The sequence below is a fragment of the Lepidothrix coronata genome, unplaced genomic scaffold, assembly GCF_001604755.1.
Source record: "Lepidothrix coronata isolate B3197 unplaced genomic scaffold, Lepidothrix_coronata-1.0 Scaffold17, whole genome shotgun sequence".
Classification (NCBI taxonomy): domain Eukaryota; kingdom Metazoa; phylum Chordata; class Aves; order Passeriformes; family Pipridae; genus Lepidothrix; species Lepidothrix coronata.
In genome coordinates this window covers 5,314,285-5,335,287 of record NW_016690197.1, presented here as the reverse complement: position 1 = coordinate 5,335,287, position 21,003 = coordinate 5,314,285, and the positions used below count along the sequence as shown (strand labels likewise).

Genomic DNA, 21,003 nt, shown 5'->3' with positions numbered 1-21,003 from the left:
TACTGATTTTGTTGGGATGCACTGTCAGAATACAGACAGATTAGAAGAGCATAAAAAAAGATGACCTCAAATATTGCAGTAAAATAAAAAGGATTTAATTTGATAGCATTTAATAACAAACTTTGCCATTCAGGAATGACAAAGAAATTGTGGTATATACAAAAGGTGTTATAAATGAATCACAATCTGGAAGACTACCTGGGTGTTCTATGTGTTCAAAAAAGTTACTATTAACAATGTGATGTGCCAGCCAAAAACTTCAAATAGATTATCATACAAGACTTGCATACAAAGCAGAAAATAAAAAATCCAGATTAAAAATAAAAAAATGAAATTACATGGAGACAAGTATTACTGGGATAATTAAAGGAAGTAGAGGTTATCTGGAAAGCTAAACATAAGAACTTTATTTGTTATGCCAAAATGGAAAAGGGCTACAACTTCCTTTACAGACAAGCAAGAGACCAGCAACTCCTTTCATCCCAGACTTTCCAGCTGAAGGGTAATGTTGCCCTAAAATATATGTTAACCTTGAATAAACACTTTTAATACTTTAAAATTTCTAGCCAGTGCATCTGAGCCAAAGTAGGAGAAATAACTCAATGGAAAAGCTTAACTATTTTATGCATAGATTTTTAAATGATGTTGCCAGTAGGAGAAGAAGACTGGCCTCTCTAATGTCACTGGTTCCATCACAACTTAAGGTTTGTCTGCCTTAGCACTGCCATGTCTGCAGTGAATCACAAACTTAAAAACCACTAGATTACATGGGTACCCTGCAAGATTAGATATAGGAACTATTTTTCTTTATAATGCACATGAGGAAAAATATAAAGCTTCTATATAACAGCTTAGTCTTGCCAACTACTTTCATTTAGCTGTTACTGCACTTGCTGCCTACATGTGTGCCTGCATGTGTGCCTACATGGTTCCTCCCACAGCAACAACAAAGAACTAACAAGACCTAAATCATATTTTTATTCATACCTAGTACACAACGACTATAATTGGCTTCAGAGCTATCCATTACACAAGATGATGCAGTTTATGTTTTTTACTTACTCTGTCTTTTTCAAATTCTACCACTTCTGTTTCCCATTCCAGTGAATCTGTGTCTATGGCTGAGTCATGGGAACTATGGGCCATCAATTGACGAAATCTGGCCTCCTTTTCCAACTGATTCTCCATCTTCTCCCTAGGCAAAGAAAATAAATACTTACAGACACCAATCACCCCCTTTTAAATTGAAAAATAATGTTATTATTGACCTTATATTTGGGTTTCTAAATCAAAAATCCAAGCTCTGTCAAAAATTTCCCCCATGCTTCTGTCTTTCAGATATTCTTAGTCTGGTATCAAATTGACTTTCCATTTCTATATATTGTCCTAATATAGCCTTACATTTTTTGCAATATTTTTTACATGACTCCAGTGCACATCTAAGTTTTTAATTTCTCCCAAAATGCATTTAATTTACCCTCAGATGAGCTGCATCCCTATGTTCTGGACAAGTGGGGCATGATAAATATCGATGGCAAAACCTCTTCCAGAACCTAATGAGATGACATATGATGTACACCTTGCATTCTTAAACCGGTGATAATACAGTTGGGAGGAACTAATTGGAAGTTAATCTCACTTAGGTGAAAGAATCCCATGTTGCTTAAGTGTATCTCCACAGTACAAAGCCTAGACTATGCATCTCATTAATAAGATAAAAAGGTTGAGATAGTGAAACTCAGGGTCCTGCTCACCATAATAATTTCCATAACTAAAAATATAGGCAATTCTTCCACATACAGTAACATGACCTACTGCCTAGAGCTGTAACAACACATGGTTCACTTACAAACACAGGTAATAAACCAAAGATTGTATCACAAACTTTCATGCAGTTTGAACACTTCTCTAACATACTTCAGTTCCTTCAGTTCACGAACAGCATCATTTTTCTGCTTTCTCATGTCATCCAGATTGCGAAGAGCTTCAGCCAAGTCACTCACAGCTCGGTCTCTCTCCCTCCTTAAGTTGTCACACAAAGTTCTTCAAAAGAAAAGAAGTTGCAATTTAGTTACTTAAAACCCTATCAAAGTAACAAACTGGTTTAGCCACATTGTATAGTTAATGCAAAATTTAAAAGACCAATTTCAAAAGATATCTCCATGCAAAATAAAAAAGGATAAGGAAGAAAAAATTATATATGCTAGGTCTTAAGAAAATGCTGGCAAGATAACAGAAACTTTCTTTGTCTCTCTCAGAACTTTATTTCCACTTATCTTCTTTAAACTAGTAGAAAAACAAGTCTTATTTAAGTATTTTCCCTTAGTTCCTTATATCTATTTTGTAGCAAACATGTTGGGTATTTTTCGTGAATGCCCCACAGGTAAAGAATTATTTGCAGGACCATAGCAGGATTAGGCATAGCACACCTAAAAGAATGCACAATTTGTTGTTCCTACACAGCAGTGCTATTACACTCAATGGTCTTTACTAGAAACATATTATGGTTATGAAAGCCCAGAAAAACACAAGAATCTTGTAAGGTGCCCTCAACTTTAAAAAAAAAAAAAAAAATCACTGTGACAGCTAATGTAGAGAAAGTGCTAGAAAAATCCAGTAAGTCCTCAAATTGCATCAACTGCACACAAGGTGTCACAAGGATCACTCATGTATCATCTAGCATTTGTTTACCGTATACTTTCCCTTTCTGCAACAATCTTATCCCGCTCTTGAAAGGCCCAATCCCTCCTACACTTGGCTACTTCTGCTTCCTGGACAGCTTCCTTTAGTTCTTGTGACATTGCCTCATATTGTTTCCGAAGCATTTCGATTTCTTTGTTTGCTCTTTCTATGTCTAGGGTAGCAGAGTCTTGTATCTAGGAATTAAGAAACACAGGTAAGTATTTTAGGCACAATTTTTAAGTACATATGCACAAACAGCTTTTACTATACGTATGTTGCCTGATGTATTCAATTCTCATGTTTTCATGACACATGTTCATTTATCTTAGCAGGAACTTTTTTTGGGGGGGGAAGATAAAACCTGCTGTAATACATTTCATTCAGTAGCATACAAATTTATGCAACTACATGAATAAGAATCCTCACTTCAAAATAGCATCAGTGAATATTTCATGTTTCAGAAATGACATTTTATGCTTCTCTCTTGTTCTGTTTAGCAGACAGAAAAAACCTTCAGGTATACTTAGGAATCAGATAAACTACTATAAGCAATTACAACATCGATTTCCTGCATTAACACCTGTTATTTACCCTGGCACAACCAGACATATATATTCCTGCAAAGATTGGGGATTTATGCAGGTCCCTTAATTCCAAAACAAAGCAATAGAATTCAAAGAAAATTTTGATTTAATGTTTCTTATTTTGGATAAGAATTACTTTATTCTTAAATTAACTTGCACCTTTAAAATTCTCTACTTTGAACAACAGAGATGGTGACAACAGTAAGACAAATACACAAAGAAAACCCCAAGCTTGCAGCACAGTAATACAAGCCAACTACAAGAGTACAGCCCACCACAAGCACTGGAGGCTGTGCACTTGCAAACAACTGTGTGTGGTTAATTTCAAGAATCATAAATAAAACTAATGAATCTGACTAGATTTATAATTAGGTTAAAAATTAAATTTCTGTTATCTATATTTACAAACAGAAACCTAGTATTTACAAACAGAAGCTCAATATGAAGCACAAATGTACCTTTATGAAACAAAAAGTGCTATCACGATGTCTTGAAGACCATACATGCATTCACATGTAGGTATTTTAGAGTGACTTGAGAAGAAGGGGGAAGACTCCCAATGTGTCCAGACCTTTAGCTAATCTCTCTCAAATTACTGACCCCTTGAAACTAAGAAAGAAAAAGGCATCAGTGAAGACTTGCAATACCTGACGAGCTTGATAATATTCCCTTAGGAGGTGGTCTCTCTGGATGATAGCTTCTGTTCTCTCTTTTCTGGCAACATCTCTTTCTTCCTTCACTGTCTCTATATCCTTGCAAGCCTGGTCAAGTTCCTTCTGGGCCTCAGCTTTGTCCTTCACTTCATGACAGTATTTTTCCAGTAACTCATTCCTCTCACAAATCGCTCGATCTCTTTCCACTAGAGCTGAGTTCAGTTCCTAAAACAAGACCCATTGTTTGCAGTAGGTTAAGTTCAAAAGGAAATAGTTCATCTTTCCAACTGGATACACGTCCTGACACCTTAAAAGCACAGAGAGTTTACCACTCATGTTCTGAAAAATGGGAGCAGATCACATTACATACAAGTAAGTACTAGCAAAGAATATTAAATGTGGTACTAAAGATATCACACCATCACATTAGCACAGAGCTATGTCAAAAGTAAGCAAGATTCTGGGAGCACTCACGGTTTTAAGGAACCTAAAGGTAATTAAGAAAGGTAATTAACCAGACAGATTTGGCGTTCTAAAAAAAGGCTTTAAATGTGGCAAAGGGTAAGAATATATTGCAAATATTTTTAAGCAACTGCCTCAATTTTACAGGACTGAAATAATTTAGACAACCCAGCTACATAAGCATCTTATAGCTTCCTCCTAAGTTTTAAAGGCACATCAAGTTATATGCCATTAAGATACTAATGTGCTACAGAATAATCAAAGATAAAACAACAATATTAATCAAGCAGAATAACATTACGTCTTATTAAATGTGGAATTCAACTGCATTGTCATAAAAAAGATCAGGCAAATGTGGAAGCGTTCTAAAATAGAAATGGTCCTTTTAAAATTGTTTAAACTAGACTTCTATTGGAAGAATAGGGCATTGAAACAATTTAATTTCATGCCACTAAATTTTCAGATGGTTCAGCTCTCTAGAAGCATTAAGTTAATGGCTACAAAGAAGTCCTCTGACATACAGGCACTCCTAGCTGGAAAATACTGATGTTTTGATCACAAAAAGATCACCAGACAGGTGACTTCCCAAAAGCAAAAGAAGGAGAGGGTCCAAATACTTGTGTAGAAGACACGATGTCACAAACTGACTTCCATTCTATTTACCTCTACAGTTTACAAGGAATAAAATTGAGTATTTAAAGCACAGATGGTAGTTTCATTTTGCTGTACTAACATAACTGTTTTTGACATAGGCATGTAAAGAAGGCTAGTAACACTAATACAACAGTTCTGCAATGACATGAAGAGTTATTTTTGCTGTAGAGTAACAGACAAGTGCTAGAATTAATTACTCACTCTGTGAACTTTAAACATATAAGTGAATGTCAATTACCAGAACACCCAAGTGTTTCCAACATCAGTAAGACCTTTCCTTGCTCAGTACCTCTGAAGAGAGAAATCTCTGAACCATCTGTTGGTGCAGACAAGTTTTAGTACTGGAAATAGCATTTTGCACAGTTTAACTGTATTTTGTATAAAATGTGCATTCAAATGTGTGTATAAAACTTACTCAAAAACATTAAGTCTTTTCCCACAAGCAGCTGAGATGGAAGTCATTAAGGCAGAGGGAAAGTTCTCAGAAAGTATTTCATTAAACAAGAATTTACAGTTCTTCAAAGTGATTGGAAAAAACACATATTACCACAGTTTCTCCCAGCAGGCTCGATACAAAATATCTGAATAAGAGCAGCCATTGCCTCCAGTGGTCAGTGGTAAAATTTCACCTCTGTCTTTTTCCTATGACATTTACACAGTTACAACATGACAGCACAGGGAAATGTACCATTTGGCTTCGAACAGAACAGCTTCTGTTTGAAAACAGTAGAGCAGTTCGATTTGAAGAATGATTCTGAATTTGTGAAGAATTTTTATGTTTTAAGGAAGTTCTTGCATATGAATGTAACATAAGGACAAAATACAACAGGTCTATTAAACAGAGGGGAAAGCTGACTACCACTGAGATGAAACATGACATTTTGAGTATTTGCCAGAGCAAAAGATTATGCCAAACAAAAAACACCACTGGAGAAAGTAGAGGGGGAAATCTGTAACATCTAATCCCTAGCTTTGAGTGGTTGAATTTGTGAGAACTTAATATGGAACTGTCCATTAGTGCAAAAATCATGAGCTTTCTTCTATCATTTATAAGTGCCAGAATATTAGTTCATTTTAAAGGTCTATTAACCCATTAAGTTTGGACATGTGCAACAAAAGCTTAAATGTCTAACTAGGAAATTGTCTGACTGACCTCATCAATAGCTGCTCAGACACAATGCTTAAAAATCAACCTCTTCCGAACTTCAGTTGCTTTACAATTTCTTTGGGACACAAAAGGTAGCAAACACAAGCTTCAGGGAAGAAACTACATTCAAAATTCCCTAAATGCATTCAGTGCTGTTTCAACCAATGAATGAGCACTGTAATAAGGCACTTAAAGGTGCTGTACATCACAAGGAAAGTGAAGACCATTAAGTCTTTTTGGAGAGTGCCAGACCAAGTATTCACTGACAGGATAATCCTACTTACATGGGTACATGTTTCAGGATACTATTTCGAGTGAATCAATACACTGATCGATACATTTTTTTCAGTATTTTAAACCTTTTCCTTGACAGAAGTAGAAAATCCCTTATGCACTGAATGCAGCTGCAGGGAGCTATGTGACTACATGATACAACAACATATCTCCTCACAAGCAGAAGAGTCATAGCTACTGGAAAAGAAAGTGTGAACAAAAAGACAACTCACAGTACTGCTATTTTACGCCTTTTAAAACATTATAGAAGCAGTAATTTCTGCTTTCTGACAGGCCAGGTCTGAGAGTGAAGAAAAATGTATGTCTCTGCCCTGCCAGCACCATACTCACCAGTCCTGGGCTCTTTCTGTTTCTCACATTCAAACACCCCTTCAAGTCATCTAGGCAGGAATCCCCATGTATTTAAAACTTTAACTCTCTGCACTGCAGTAAATTACTCATAGTGCCACAATGACAGATATAACAAATTGGAGTAGAATGACTAATTGTGGCTATTTCCATGAGTATTGCTTATTACCTACCCTGATCCCACTGAAATCAACAGACATTTCTACCAGCTTAAAGGCTTTGATGGAAGTAGAAGAGGTACGAAACATTAAAATCTCACTCACTGTAGAAGCTAAATTACTAAGATGACAAGTACACCGGGCTGAAAAATATGGATTCTTAAAACAAGAATTTAGTTATATTTAAAAGCTCTGATGCCACATGTCACAGTCCACATTATGTTCCCCAAAAATGGTATTATTTATTTTAAAAAAAGCTCCATGACCTCATTATTTGTAAAGGGTATTTTGTTCAGATATAATGCTGTGAAAACAGTAAAATGAGATTTATAGGCAACGGAATGTCTTTGTATTTACTTGTATCTGTTTCATGCTAAATTAAGTATTTGTAAACCAAAGAGTCGAGTGAATGCATGTCAGCTGAAATGAAACCAAGCAGGAAATTGTGTTCTGGAAATTGTAACAGCATCATTCTAATATGGTTGTGATATAAGCATTTAAAGAACATGTTGCTGAAAAATACAAAGTTCTGGTTTCACACATTTTAAGGCATGCCTGAATCCTAGAGAAAAATATTCAAAATATTCTTTTTAACTTAAAGGCAGAAAGAGGGCAAATGAGTAAGAACATGCATGTAAGCACAGGCTTTGCGTAAGTATTAGAGATGACTTGATCATGTACCGTCTTAAGCCACCGTAGATAGTATCCAGTGGTTCCTGCAGAGGTTAGAAGTTAAAAATAATGAATATTTACAGCTATATTTTAACGGAGAGCATTACTTGAGAAGGTACACAAGACTAACACAGCAAAGACAATGATTTATAGTAAGCAGAACAGAATTAAGTCAAATGAATACCAAATTTCAACGGGCAGGTACTCAAACATGGACACTTGATAAATTGATAGTAAAAAGAACTTCCTTAGGAAAATATCAGAACTTGCCCTTTGCAGTGAATTCCTATTTTGCATTAAGCATTTCTGATTCTAACATCAACAATGCACATTCATTTCCCTTCCCCAATAGGGAAGAAGCAATAGGTTAGTACCTGTCTTAAAGCCTCCATCTCTTCACTGGCCACCCGTTTCTCAGAAGAAGTGTTCTTCAGTTTGGACTCTGCAAGCTCCAGTTCTGTTTGAAGCTTATCTACCTCCTTGATTACTTGATCTCTCTCACTCATTATGAGGCGGTATTCATTGAAAACTGAATCCCTTTCTTCCTTGTATTTTTCTGCATCCTTTGTAGCTTTCAGCTGCATTGTTTTGAACCTTGTCACCTCTGACTGTAATCTCTCCATCTCTCTCTGCAACTCTTTGTTTTGTGCTGTGGCGCTGCTCAGTTCCTGCTGTGCTGATTCAAACCTAAAAACAAGTGGAAACACCACTAAGACACTTGTTACTCACTTTCCTTTTTCATACATTAGGGATTCTGCTAGGTAACCAAATGTATCCACTGCTAAAACACAACCACAGAGGACTCCGAAAATGTGTTCTCTGTGCTGCAAAATAATAATTGCTTTATGAATATTAGTGAACTTTCAGGAATATTAGAGAACCTCTTTAGGGAACTGAAACATAAAAATTATTAGAAATAATTTAATTATTAAAAGTAAATTTATAAAAAAAATATTCTAACAAGAATGAAAAACATTGTCATTATTTAATAGCACAAGTTTAACTTCATTTACTATTTAGGTCTGTTCATCTTAGAATTCTTTCTCCCACCACACACTCTCAGGCATGTGGGAGGAAGGGAAACAAATGCAGAAACTGAAAAAACAAAACTTCCATATGCTGAAATATGCCACAAGGCTGGTAATGGATAGGTTAAAACAGAATAAAAAAGTGGGTTTATCATAAAAATGCACACGATGGACCTAAAACCAGGCAATTCAAAAATTCAAACATTTCTGTTTGTTTTCATCCATAGGTAAAATTAATCCAGTAAAATTAAAATGCATAGTATTTTACAGCTTTATAAAATTACTTTTGACAGTTAATATAGACAAAAATGTATGTATTTTATCATTAGAAAGTAGTGAAGTATGGCACGATCAAACAAAGTATATAAAAAAGTTTAATTACATTTATAAGTTTTTGGTTTTATATGGACTAAGCATTCTTAAAAGTGGTGAGAATATAATTCCGTACACAAACTCATAATTTGGTTTGACAAGAACTCCTGAGAACAGTGTTTTACCACAACTGGGCACTAAGATTGCCTTGCTTTTTTTCCCCAGAACTCACAGGTAAATGTCATTAATGAAAACACTGTAACAAATTTGATGGACTTCTAGGGTTATCCAAATTTCAGGTGCCCACAAACCTCTGGCAGACTTTGTTCTCTCTCTCTCTCACATACACACACACACACACTCTTCCCCCTATGCTGTATAAAAGTGCAATTTCTTGTCTAATCCAGCATGTTGCCTGACCTTTCCTGAGAGAGAGCTGTAAACCAAATTTCAAATATTCCCTTGAAAACGTCAGTGTATTCAAAGCATTGCCATAGCTTTACCAAGGCATCTGCCAGTAGTTTCAAAACCATCACCCCGTTCTTTTCACAAAAGTCTTGAGTTTAAGAGGTCATCAGGCTGGCAGTACAGAAGACCTAACATATTACAACCTGAATTTAGTTTTTCTTTTCAGCACTGTAAGGATGAAGGTAAGAAGAATACACTAGGAGAGAAGAACAAGTAGGTATCAGGAAATCTAAGAGACTATGACAAACCACCTCTTTGCTATGTGAGAACCCACAGTACTGTTGCAAAGTATTTGGAGGTCAAATCAAGGACAACAACAGGAAGATTCAATCAAGCAGGGAGGAGAACAGATTTAAGGCAATGTTTGCCAAGCAAAAATATATCACCAGCAAGGAACAAGAAAAAAAAAGGCAACGGGGTGAGGGGGAAAGAGTCTGGAAACCAACAAAACAACCAAACTACCCAGGGGAAGTGATCAGAGAGAGAAAAAAAAATCTCTGCCATAGAAGGACATTCATATTAAATAGTGATAATTGAAGAAACCTGAAAGTTTCATCTGGAACACCTTGATCCAGCCTGACCTTGCATTGTAGGCAATGAGGTCAGGAAATACTGAGGCAATACAGATCCCATTTTCATAGATGCCTTCCCAGTTGTGAATGGGTTGCAAGTAGCAGGGTGGGATGGGTCAGGAGCAGTAAGCACGGGACTGTCATGTTTAATCCAAGCACCATGGAGCCACTTGCTCACTCAGAGCCAGAAAACTCATGGGTTGAAATAAAGACAATTTAACAGGAAAAGCAAAAGCCATGCATGCAAGCACAGCAAAACAGGGAATTAATTTTCCACTTCCCATGGGCAGGCAGGTGTTCAGCCAGCCCAACGAGGGCAACTGTTAACTTGGGAGGACAAAACCATCAAACCAAACATTCCCCCTCCTTCCTTCTTCCCTCCACTTTATATGCTGAGCATGATGTTATACGGTCTGGAATATCCCTTTGGTCAGTTGGAGTCAGCTGTCTGGCTGTGTCTCCTCTCAACCTCCCATGCACCCCCAGTCTCCTCACCAGCGTGGCATGTGAAAAGCAGAAAAGGCCTTGGCCCTGTGTCATTACTGCTCAGTAATAACAAAAACATCTGTTATCAACCCCTCATTCAGCACAAATCCAAAACACAGCCTCATACAAGCCACTCTGAAGAAAATAAACTCTAACCCAGTCAAAACCAGCACAGTTGCTCCAGTTTATAAGGAGCAAATAATACTGAGAAGAACCCTAACCAGGACTACCTGCTTTTTATTCAATGCAATTGCAAACTGCAGGTAGATCTGCCTGAGTACCACAGCCCACATTCAAAATGCAGCAGCACACGTGTAGGTTAAGATGTAGCACACAGGAATTAGCTATACCAGACACCTGGAAAAAGGCTGAAGACTTCTCTGATATTTTTTTAAAACCAAAGATTAATTCAAAATGAGACCTCAGCTATCATGGGAGTTCCTGCTCTCTTTAAAACCTGCTTTGATAGTGTTTACAATGAGCATTAATTAAAAAAACTAGTGCTACAATTTATGACCCATTCATACTCAAATACAAGTTTGTTAAGTTTTTATATTCTGAAAAGTATACACCTCTGAAATGCATTTTAATTTTTTTTCCAAAGAAATACAGTTTAAGTTATGAAGAAAGGGTATAAAAATAAGACAAATAAAGCTTTATGTAAATACAAATAAAAAAGAAACTCAGACCTAAAGGCAACTGAACAAAAGACAAACATTTCTGAAGCTCGGTTATATTAATTTAGTTGGATCACTGGTTCACAGGAACATGCATACTTTCATGGAATTCTTAAAACCAATCTCTGATCAGTATCAAGCAACACCTTCCTCTCAAGAAGGAGACCTAAATCACAAGGCCATAACAAAAGCACGTTGAGCTTCTGCATGTACCAGCATGTTTGCAGTGTTTCGTGTAGTATATGGTAGGCTTTTCATCGCTTTCAGGAATCCATGGCAGTTTCAATTACATAACTTCGTGTGTACACTATTATCTATGCTCAATCTCACCTTTTGGAAACACTGAAAGTCTATGAATGTGGAAAAAACATTTTTTGGCTTTGGTCTGTGGGAGTTGAGTATCACCCCTAACAGTGAACGAAAACATTCCTAACACACCCACGGATGCTCTTTGGAGTCCTTGTGTATACTGATGGTCTTCCTACCCCATATGGTTAATTGTGTAGGCTTGGTATCAAGAAGGAGCAGAGAGACAGGATAAGTGTGGTATGACAGTGTCTGTGTTGTTTTTTGACACTTGCACTGCCCATGGTGGCATCTTCTCAGTGAAGCAAGACTCCCAAACACCTGTATCCAGTGAACTCTGCTCCCAGCCTGAACCCTGTCTCAGTCTCTCACAGTCAGCAATTCTAATACCATGAAAAGTTAACTTATGCTTGAAATCTTCATTTGCCAAACACTTTCTAGAAATTATATTCTCTTATTGACTCACTTTTAGCATTTAAATAAGGATATACATATATATATATAAATATATAGGTACACCATGCATTAAGGAGTTTGTTTGGAACTGAGGTTTAACAAAACTCGGGTTATATGTGACTCCTGTCTCTACAGCTAAGAATAGATATAGCTTGAAAAGCAGAGTATCTCTGTGGTAAACAATGGTTGAAAATTCGTCATACAATTCAAAAACCTGGGAAATTCTTTTCTCAAGAAAATGCACCACTTCTCCAAATAAACATCCTCATAAACATCTTCTAGGACCTCCCAGAAAATTTTATATAGAAACACATGCTTACTTGTCACAGCAAGGTAACATATACTAGAGAAAAATTTTAGAAAAGAGATGAGAAAGGTATTTGTGACTCCACCACTATGAAAAGAAGATGTGACATTATAATTGCTAATGACATCACAGAATACCTCAAAGGTATCAAAACTTGATTATACCTCCTGAGAGAGGACGAATATTGCTGCTGAAAATGAATGGCTGTGTCCCTTTGCTTCATTAACATGTCGATCTGTTTCTGCAGGCGCCTGTTCTCCTCCTCAGCCTGTTCCAGGCGGCTCAGATCCGTATTGTGGTTCGCGATCTTCTCGTTGTACCGTTTCCTGAGGGCATCGTAATCCTTCTTCACGCCCTCCAGCTTGTCCATCGCTGTATCGTAAAGTTTATTCAGTATCTCTGATGATCCGTTTTGCTTCATAACCTTAAAAAAAGTGCCAGAAACGCCATCAATAACCTTTGGTTTTAATCAGTTCAATAAATACGATTTGATTTAAAATATATACGTAAGAAACAATATTAGAACAAAAATATATTAACCAATTTTGGTAATCATTCTTTTTAATGACCAAGGAAAGACCGAACTGCTCTAAGTGCTACTGTTACTCTAAGCGTTATACATCTGCTTTCTGTTAATTGGGTTAAAAATCTGCTTTATCACAACTTAAAGTGTACAAGTTTATGCAAATCTCTCTCTAATGGTAACTGCTAGGGACACCTATTAAACCCATGCTGTTTTCTAAGTATTTGTGGTTTTAACAAAAGGTAATCACTACTTGATGAAGATGATAGTGGTAATTTAGGAAATGCCCACGAGGTGGCATTCACGACCACCATGCTTGCCTGTATCCTCTATGAACAAATTAAGTAATTAAAACCCCTAAGAGAATCAAATCTACTCAAAATATGTAATACATGCAGGCATATTATTTTAATATTCATACGATATCTCATCTGACAACTACCCATAGATGTTTGTGTTTCAAAAGTTATACATAAAATATGAACAAGAAGAGGAAAAGTCCATTTAAATGTGAATAAAGCCTGACCTGAATCTTAGTTTCAAATTAATTTCCATCAACGTAAGAATCCTGTTGCAAATAGCAACACTGATGACAAATGACCAGCAACAACAAAAGAAAGCCCTAATGAGCTTCAGCAAATCTAGTCATTGTTCATTCTCAAAAGGCAAAAAAAAAATTGCCTGAAATGAAGCCTTATCTTTTTTTATTCCTTTTTTCTTTTCTTTTCTTTTTTTTTATTTCTATGCTCCTTTTTTCTGGTTTTGCCTTTTAAATTGAAATCTGGCCCTGATAGAGCACTGGGAAGAAAGAGGAATGCTCTATATAGAGAGGTGCCAGTAATTACATAATGCTAACATTAGCCTACAAAGGTATGTCCCTAACTACCCGAAAATAAAAAGTATTAAAAAAACTAGAAGGAAAAAAAGACAGAAAATATGAGCTCTATAAAAAGTTGAAACCAAATACAGAGCAGCTATCCTGCACAAATATGCACAAATTGGCTCCTCATTTTCTTTTGTGTCTAACATTCAGAGTAAGGACCAGTTCCTGAATATGGAAGAACCTGGATGCTTGCAGACTAAAATTAAAGGAGAGCACAAGAGATTGCCTGCTTTTCATTGCTCACAAGTAGCAGAAAACACCTGTCATTGTTAATAAACCCCTTTGCTACAGAGGCAAGAAAAGAGAGACAAAATTCTTCAGCCTGACATTGGTCTCCTTTAACTAACCAGGATACGGAAGAGGAGTGAGTTACTGTTCATAAAGTGGCCCTTGAACAAGACTATACTTCAGCTATTTCCACATACATCCCAATCCTCAGTGGATTCAGCAGCATAATCTGCACAGAGGTGGACCCATGAGTAGCCAGTATGCTTCAGTGAACCATTTCAGATAAGCTAAGCACATGGTAAACTGTAGGCATATGTAAAGTGTAAATACATACTGATTTGAACTCACTCAAGGAAGCCATTTTCCTGAACGCCACTTCCCAGAGCAGTTTGAGAACAGGTTTGAGAACTAATTATTTGAGAATCCAAACAGAAACAAACCACTTCTTGCTGTCTAAAGCAGATATGGAATGTATTTATGTTGCAAACACACTAAATAATTAAGAAAAGAAGGACTAATAAACAAGAAACTGGATGGAATTCAACATAAACTTGCTAACAGAGATTTCACAGAGGAAGACAGAAACACCAGCACAATAAAGAAGGTCCCTCATTCAAAATCCCAGTCAGAGAAAAAGTAAATAGTCCCAGCTGGTCCAAGGAAGACAGCCGTGGCAACATGAGACTTCCTACGTGAGCAGCAGAAACTTAAGCTGGTCAGCTGCTACACAGCAAATCCATGACAATCCTACACAAAGAGTAATTTGATCAAAAGTTTTTGCTCTCTGAGGCCACCAAGATGTATTTTGTTATGGCCCAACAACGAAACAACACGTCAGAGGGATCAACACAGAGTTAGACTCATTCATACAAGAAGTGACATGGACAAGATAAGACTTTTGGCACCCCTTCAAGACACCATGATTCACTCTGACAAGCTGAGAAATGGAGTTACACAACGTTCTCACTGAGAGTCACATACACAGTTTCCTTTAAGGGTTTAATCATGACGTTGACATGAGACTGAATTTCTTTAAATCAATACTGACAACGACACTTCAGCCCCCTGTCCTTCCAGAGAATTTCAAACCTCAGGACAGATCCACAAAATACAGTAGCCTTCTCTTGGAGGTTGTGCATCCCTTCTTTGCAGACTGGGAAACTGAGGCATAGAACAATTAAGCTATTTGCCAACATTTACACAGCAAACCATTTCTGCTGTCTTCTGAGCCAAGCCACTAAACCATCTCACAGCAGAGCTTGCAAGATGGTGTTAGAGGAATGGATAAAAAGGAAGAGCAAATCTTCACTCCCCTTCGGACCAGACCTCAAGCACATGCTGAAGTGCCATTCAGCACATCCAGCTTGCTTTGACCTTTGCCCCTCCTACCCTAGCAAATAATTATTTTGGTTTGCATAGATTTTGCTTCTGAAGCCTAATGTTTGACTTGCAAGTTTGCCCTGTGAATCAGACTACACACAGTCAACCAAGATACTCTGTTTAACCATTCCACATGTTACTGTAACAATTCTAACTAAATGATCAAACTTTTCTGTAGGTGAACAGTGGACCTGATAGGACCAGTTACTCCTTAGTATTACTATTGCTTTTTTATTTTCTGAATATGTGAAAAACACTGACCTGAAGACAGCCTGTGATATAAAGTTCTGAAATATTTAATTCTTCCAGTCCTGAAAATTTTGTCTCTTTTTGTTTCAAGTTCAAAAACATTAATCAACCTGTAGCTTTTTTCTAGTTGAATAGCTCAGTCATTCCACTAACCTTTATGGTGTCATTAGAATAACAAAAAAAAAAATCCCAAAACCAAACTCCCCACACAGACAAAAAAACCCCATCAAAACCAACAAATAATTCAAACCTCCAAAGGTTCTCAAAGTGACTGTCACTCTTTTTTTTTAATTGTGATTCTTTCCAAAAAACAAACACAGCATGCAAGTTTAAAGCTATCCCTGTCCCATAAAATACCCTAGGAAGATAGTCATCTTTTTAATGACTTTGCAGTTTCAAGTAAGATTTTTGATGCCTCTCCACCCACTTTAAAAATATATCATGCATATACAATCCTCAGGTACACTTTTTCATCTCTGTATCAAAATTCCTTAATGCCATCTCATATTCTATATCCCTCACTCTTTATGCCAGCCAAACACAGAAAATCAATTAGTATCCAAGATGTCATTTTCTCCCCTAGTAAAATGTAAAGAAGATGTTTCAGAATTAGTAAGACATAAAAGGCAGCAACTCTGCACGTTCAGATTTGTTTATCAAAGGAACCATCCACGATCCCTTCTAGCACATCCCCCCCAGGCTGAGCTCACCTGCTGCTGCTGGCTGCGCAGGTCCGTTATCTCCTTCTGATCCTCGTCGTGAAGTCTCTTCATTTCCTCACAGGACTGCTGGAGGTGATTATGTTCTCTCACCAACTGCGTGTTTTTCCTCTTCAAGGTATCCATGTCCTCCTTCAGCTGGGACTGGTCACTCAGCAGCCGACTGTGCAATGTGCTGTCACGGCACACAAAACATGCTCTTAGAGGCCAACTTGCAAGGACAAAGTCCTGGACTAATTCATTTCAAGCATGAGTTTCCTACCAAGAAAGCAGGTCAAACTAACTCAATTCTGCATATTTGTGTATTTCAAGCAGCAGGGAAAAAAAAGAAATCAGAAACAAACAGGAAAGTAAGTATGAAAATATGCAAAAATACACAGTACTCCTAAACTGCATCAGAAGAGATGATGGATTTATGCCACCCATCAATGCCATTTCATAGCCATTAAAAGCAGGCAGGCAAACAGAAATGGCATAATATGAACATAAGATAATCCTCAAGATAATAGGAATTATCCCACTAATCATCTCCACTTTCTCTCAGGCCCCCCAGCAGAGCAGCAGCTAACCAAAAAACAGATGAAAAGTACAAAATTCTCCTTGTATGCTACTGTTTTAAAAAGAAACAAAATCCCCCAAGCTGTCCAAAAGAACACCACAAGCAACAAAAACACACTATGTACGTTTCGACTACATTCAAGCAGGTAAAAAGCTATGAAAGTTCTTCCAAACTTCACTGTGCAAGCCAGAATTATTGACAGAAATACACTCTCACTTAAACAACTGAGAGTCACACAAAGAGGCTATCATTCAGATTAAAATTCCAGGTAGCAGTCCAAAATTAGACCAAATCATTGCTGGATAAAAGCAGATCAGTCAATATATTTTATTACTGTAGATTAAAAAGAGTGCCTTTTGAATACTATAAATATTTTTATTGTTGAAACAGAACAATTCTAACTGAACTCTCACACTTGCTGGTAAAATGTTAAAAATCTGTATTTATACATATTAAAAAAACCCCAACAAACACAGAGCAATGAATAGATCTAATTTGCATTCTACGTTATTTTGTATTCCTTCCTTATGAAGTCAAATACCAACATGTCTGTACAGAACGACCCAAAGCATTAAAAAAAGTTTCCTTAAAATTAGAACAACCTTTTAAAAAAAAAGCCTTTTGACAAATTATATTCACACAACTAAGCACACATAATTTTTACATGTAGGTTATTGGTCTGCTGTTATTCAGATTTTGTTGGAAATGAGAATGCTAACTCTTTAGAATGCTCACTTTTTTCGTTTTTTTAAAAAATGCACAGGGTTTTAAAAATTATTAGAGAAGAAAATAATATCTGAGTTTAACTTGTATTACAACTTACATAAATTATCATGAGAGCTATCACAATCTATTAAAAGAGAGTAACAAATTACATTCTCTCATATTATATTCCGCTCTCTAGCCTGACTGTAAAATTACTAGATGGCAATTTCAAATTAGTAACTTGGGTTTTCTTTTTTCATCCCACCAGGACATTGGGGATTTCTATCTCAAATTCCTAAAAGTAAAACCAGCAGTCCATACTTTATCATTTCGTATGGGCCAGAAATGTATTATCTGAAGCAGGTAAGCACTGATCTTGCAATTAAAGTGGAAAAACAGCATTAAAAAAAATTGCTTGATTATTATGTTTGGTAAACTCTTACCTTGTACAGCTTTACTAATACTTACTGATAAAAATCTGCCTCTTTTGCTGCTTCTTCACACCTCTTTAGTGTCTTGGTGTGTTGATTCTGCAGCGACTGTAGGTCTGACATGGCCTTCATGCACTGAATCTTCAGCCTTTCATAATCATGATTTGGTTTTGGACTAGGCCTAGCGTGGAAAAAGAATATAAGGTCAAGCATCAGCTACTAAAGAGAATGAAAAATTACTATCCAATAAAAAAATACTATCACACAATTGCTGAAACTTAGGTTATATTATGCTTTAATTTAAATACTGACCAGCTCACATAAAGATGCAACCGCAAACAAAATGTCACTGACTTAAACATCTATTAGTTTTAAACTGAGATGTAACATCTAATAATGTCTAACTATCACTAACACAGCCAAAACTAGTACAGAGTGTGCCTCTAACTCTCTTCTGAGCAGCAGTATTACCACAGAACAGAACAGTCACTTGATACAAGAACAAGTCCATCTCTGCACACTCGGCTTTCCTGTGCCACCATGTCAAACCCTCAGCAACAAAACACAAAGCTGCAGTGAGAGTGGGGCTGAAAAGAGGCTGCCAAAGTCAACTGGGGGTGCATGGGAGCCTGGGCTAGAAAAGGCTTCTCATATAAGCAGCAGCTGGAGGACCTTGTCTATAGCTCCCTAGGAAAATCAGGGAGGGCTGGGACAAAGATTTCCAATGGGACACCAAAAACTCATGCATCTATGCTGGCAGAATTTGACCTGTTTGACTAATTGAGCATTGAATTTAAATAATTTGATCAAGTCATTCTGCTGAATTACATGCCTGATTGTGTGTTACCATGTTCTTTTAAACTGTTATAAAGGATTGAGAAAACATGTCAGAATCTGCCTCACATTTCCATAAAATAACCCAAATTTTGTCAAACTAATTATTAGCAATCTCCAATACAACATTATCTCCAACAAACAATTTCCAGTAAACAAAACAACAAAGTCAAAGTCAGTCAAAAGAAAAATTTTGACTCAAATTTCTTTTAGTATATCAGGATGACTGGGAGAGGAGAAATTTTCTAAAATCATCTCCCTTGTCAAGCAATTGACCAACACAGATTACATCTAGAATGTGTGGTACTTGTACATGGTACCTTTATTTGTAGACTAGAATTGATTAGATTTGTCTTCTGGTTTTGAAGCACAAAGCTTCTAAGAGGCTCTAAATTGAACTGTTCCTCCCCTATACAGTCACAGAATTTTTGCACCACTGAATTTTCTAGTTTCAAAATGGAGCGTCTGACAGCTGTCCCTTGTCATCTCCTGGGTCTCTTGTAACACCACAGGCAATGAATAAAAACCCAACAAACCACCAAAAAGGAAAACCAAAGCCTCCATAAGGAAACAATTGCTTTCTAATTTAACTCTGCTTATTCTCATATCATATTTGCTCCGTTGCTGCACAGATCATTCTTCCTCCCTCCCACCTCACACTCTCCCAAATGGCTTCTCTGTAAGCACAGCCTGAAAAGCCATCAGAATTTTCTTTGCTTCATACAGAAAAAACAGCAGCATGGATTCTGGAACTGAAATGCAACTGGCAATTGAATCAAAATGAAAATGGTTTTGTACTATTTCAGTGGTGAGAATTGTTGAAAAAAAAAGAAAAAAAATGCCAGCCACATCTGGTTCACAGACTTTGAGGGGGAGTGTGTTTGATATGAGGTACATTTTGGCAACTCAGTTGCATCTGGGTTGCTGAGTAGTGAAGCCTTCAATTGAAATTCCTCTTTTCCTCCTTTCTCCAGAGAAGTGCTTTTGGGGAAAACAAAACAAAAAGCCCTTCCTTGACTGATAAACAATTAAAAGCCAAAATCATATAAAGTAACCAAATGTTCAAGCCATATCCACAGGGATTTTTTTAGGATATTTTTAGGTTCATTGCTTAGGGGTGCCAAAAGAAATAGCATGAAAATCATACAGCATTACAGACATTACAGCAACTACTCCAAGTGTTATTCTTTTAAAATACAAACCTAGTTAGCATAAGTTAAACTCAATTTGAAATGTTCACACCCTTGACAGAATCACTAAAACCCCAAGTATTGATTTAAATTAGACCTTAGGGTGAAGTTATTGAAAGCAGACACCATCTGTCCACCACGGTCCTTAAATGACAACATTAATTGCAGCACAGTTTAATTCTCAGTTGTAGCATTAAGCTTACTGAAACCCATTAACACATGTTCATATTAAACTATTAGGTCAGTCTGAAAGCTATGGTTAAACTTGTTCTACAAGTGTAACATCCATCGAGTGTATTTCATATATTGCTGAAGTAACACCAGCATTATTAAAAAAAAACAAACCCGACAGCAAGACCACCACAAAAAAGAAAACCAAAACGACCAAACCAAAATAAACCCCCCCAAACAAAAACAAACAAAAAAAATCCCCAGATTAAAAAAAAAAACAATGCATCACCTATAAACATGGAGACTACGTAGGTAATTACACAAGTTAGCCAAACTACACAACGAGGAAGGACCAACAATGCCACCATTAATATCCTCCATTCTACCTCATCTACATGAAATAAAAACCACATGGATATCCAAGGCCTTATCTTCCACAGTGCTGTTCCAAGGCTTTATATCTCAGCAAGAAAAACAGGAATACGAAAATGAGGAATATCAGTCAGAAGTCAAAAATCAAAACTGTTTCAACAAAACAGTCCATTCAAGCACATGTAGGCTTGTTTAGGCAAGACCACCACAGTTTTATGCTAAAATGTCCCACAAAACACAGAAAATTATTATTGCAATAAAGGAGAGGTATCAGTTACTATTTTGGAAGCACTTGTTCAAATATTAACAAAATTTAAAATGCTAGTGTCTGTTTTTCTGATATTCATGTGAGAATCCTAAAAATCCTTTGTGCTGCAGTGGAATTACCCTGACCATAAATCAAGGCTACAGTGAGATGGACACTTACATGTATCTGATGCTAATGCCAACCACAGTTCTAATTCTGTGGGCAATGCCCACCTAACAACTTGTG

At 36.8% G+C, this 21,003-nt stretch overlaps 1 protein-coding gene across 4 annotated transcripts in view; it reads right to left on the bottom strand.

The window, feature by feature from the left end:
* Positions 1–21,003, bottom strand: part of DLG5 (discs large MAGUK scaffold protein 5) — a 106,701-nt gene that overhangs the window by 32,192 nt on the left and 53,506 nt on the right. For all 4 annotated transcript variants that reach the window (XM_017807116.1, XM_017807118.1, XM_017807117.1 and 1 more), the window contains exons 4-11: positions 17,981–18,124; positions 16,240–16,423; positions 12,431–12,690; positions 8,029–8,341; positions 3,914–4,144; positions 2,692–2,876; positions 1,918–2,043; positions 1,063–1,195 (exon numbers count right to left, since the gene is read on the bottom strand). In XM_017807116.1, coding sequence (XP_017662605.1) covers positions 1,063–1,195; positions 1,918–2,043; positions 2,692–2,876; positions 3,914–4,144; positions 8,029–8,341; positions 12,431–12,690; positions 16,240–16,423; positions 17,981–18,124 — 1,576 coding nt within the window. The remainder of the gene's footprint in view (positions 1–1,062; positions 1,196–1,917; positions 2,044–2,691; positions 2,877–3,913; positions 4,145–8,028; positions 8,342–12,430; positions 12,691–16,239; positions 16,424–17,980; positions 18,125–21,003) is intronic.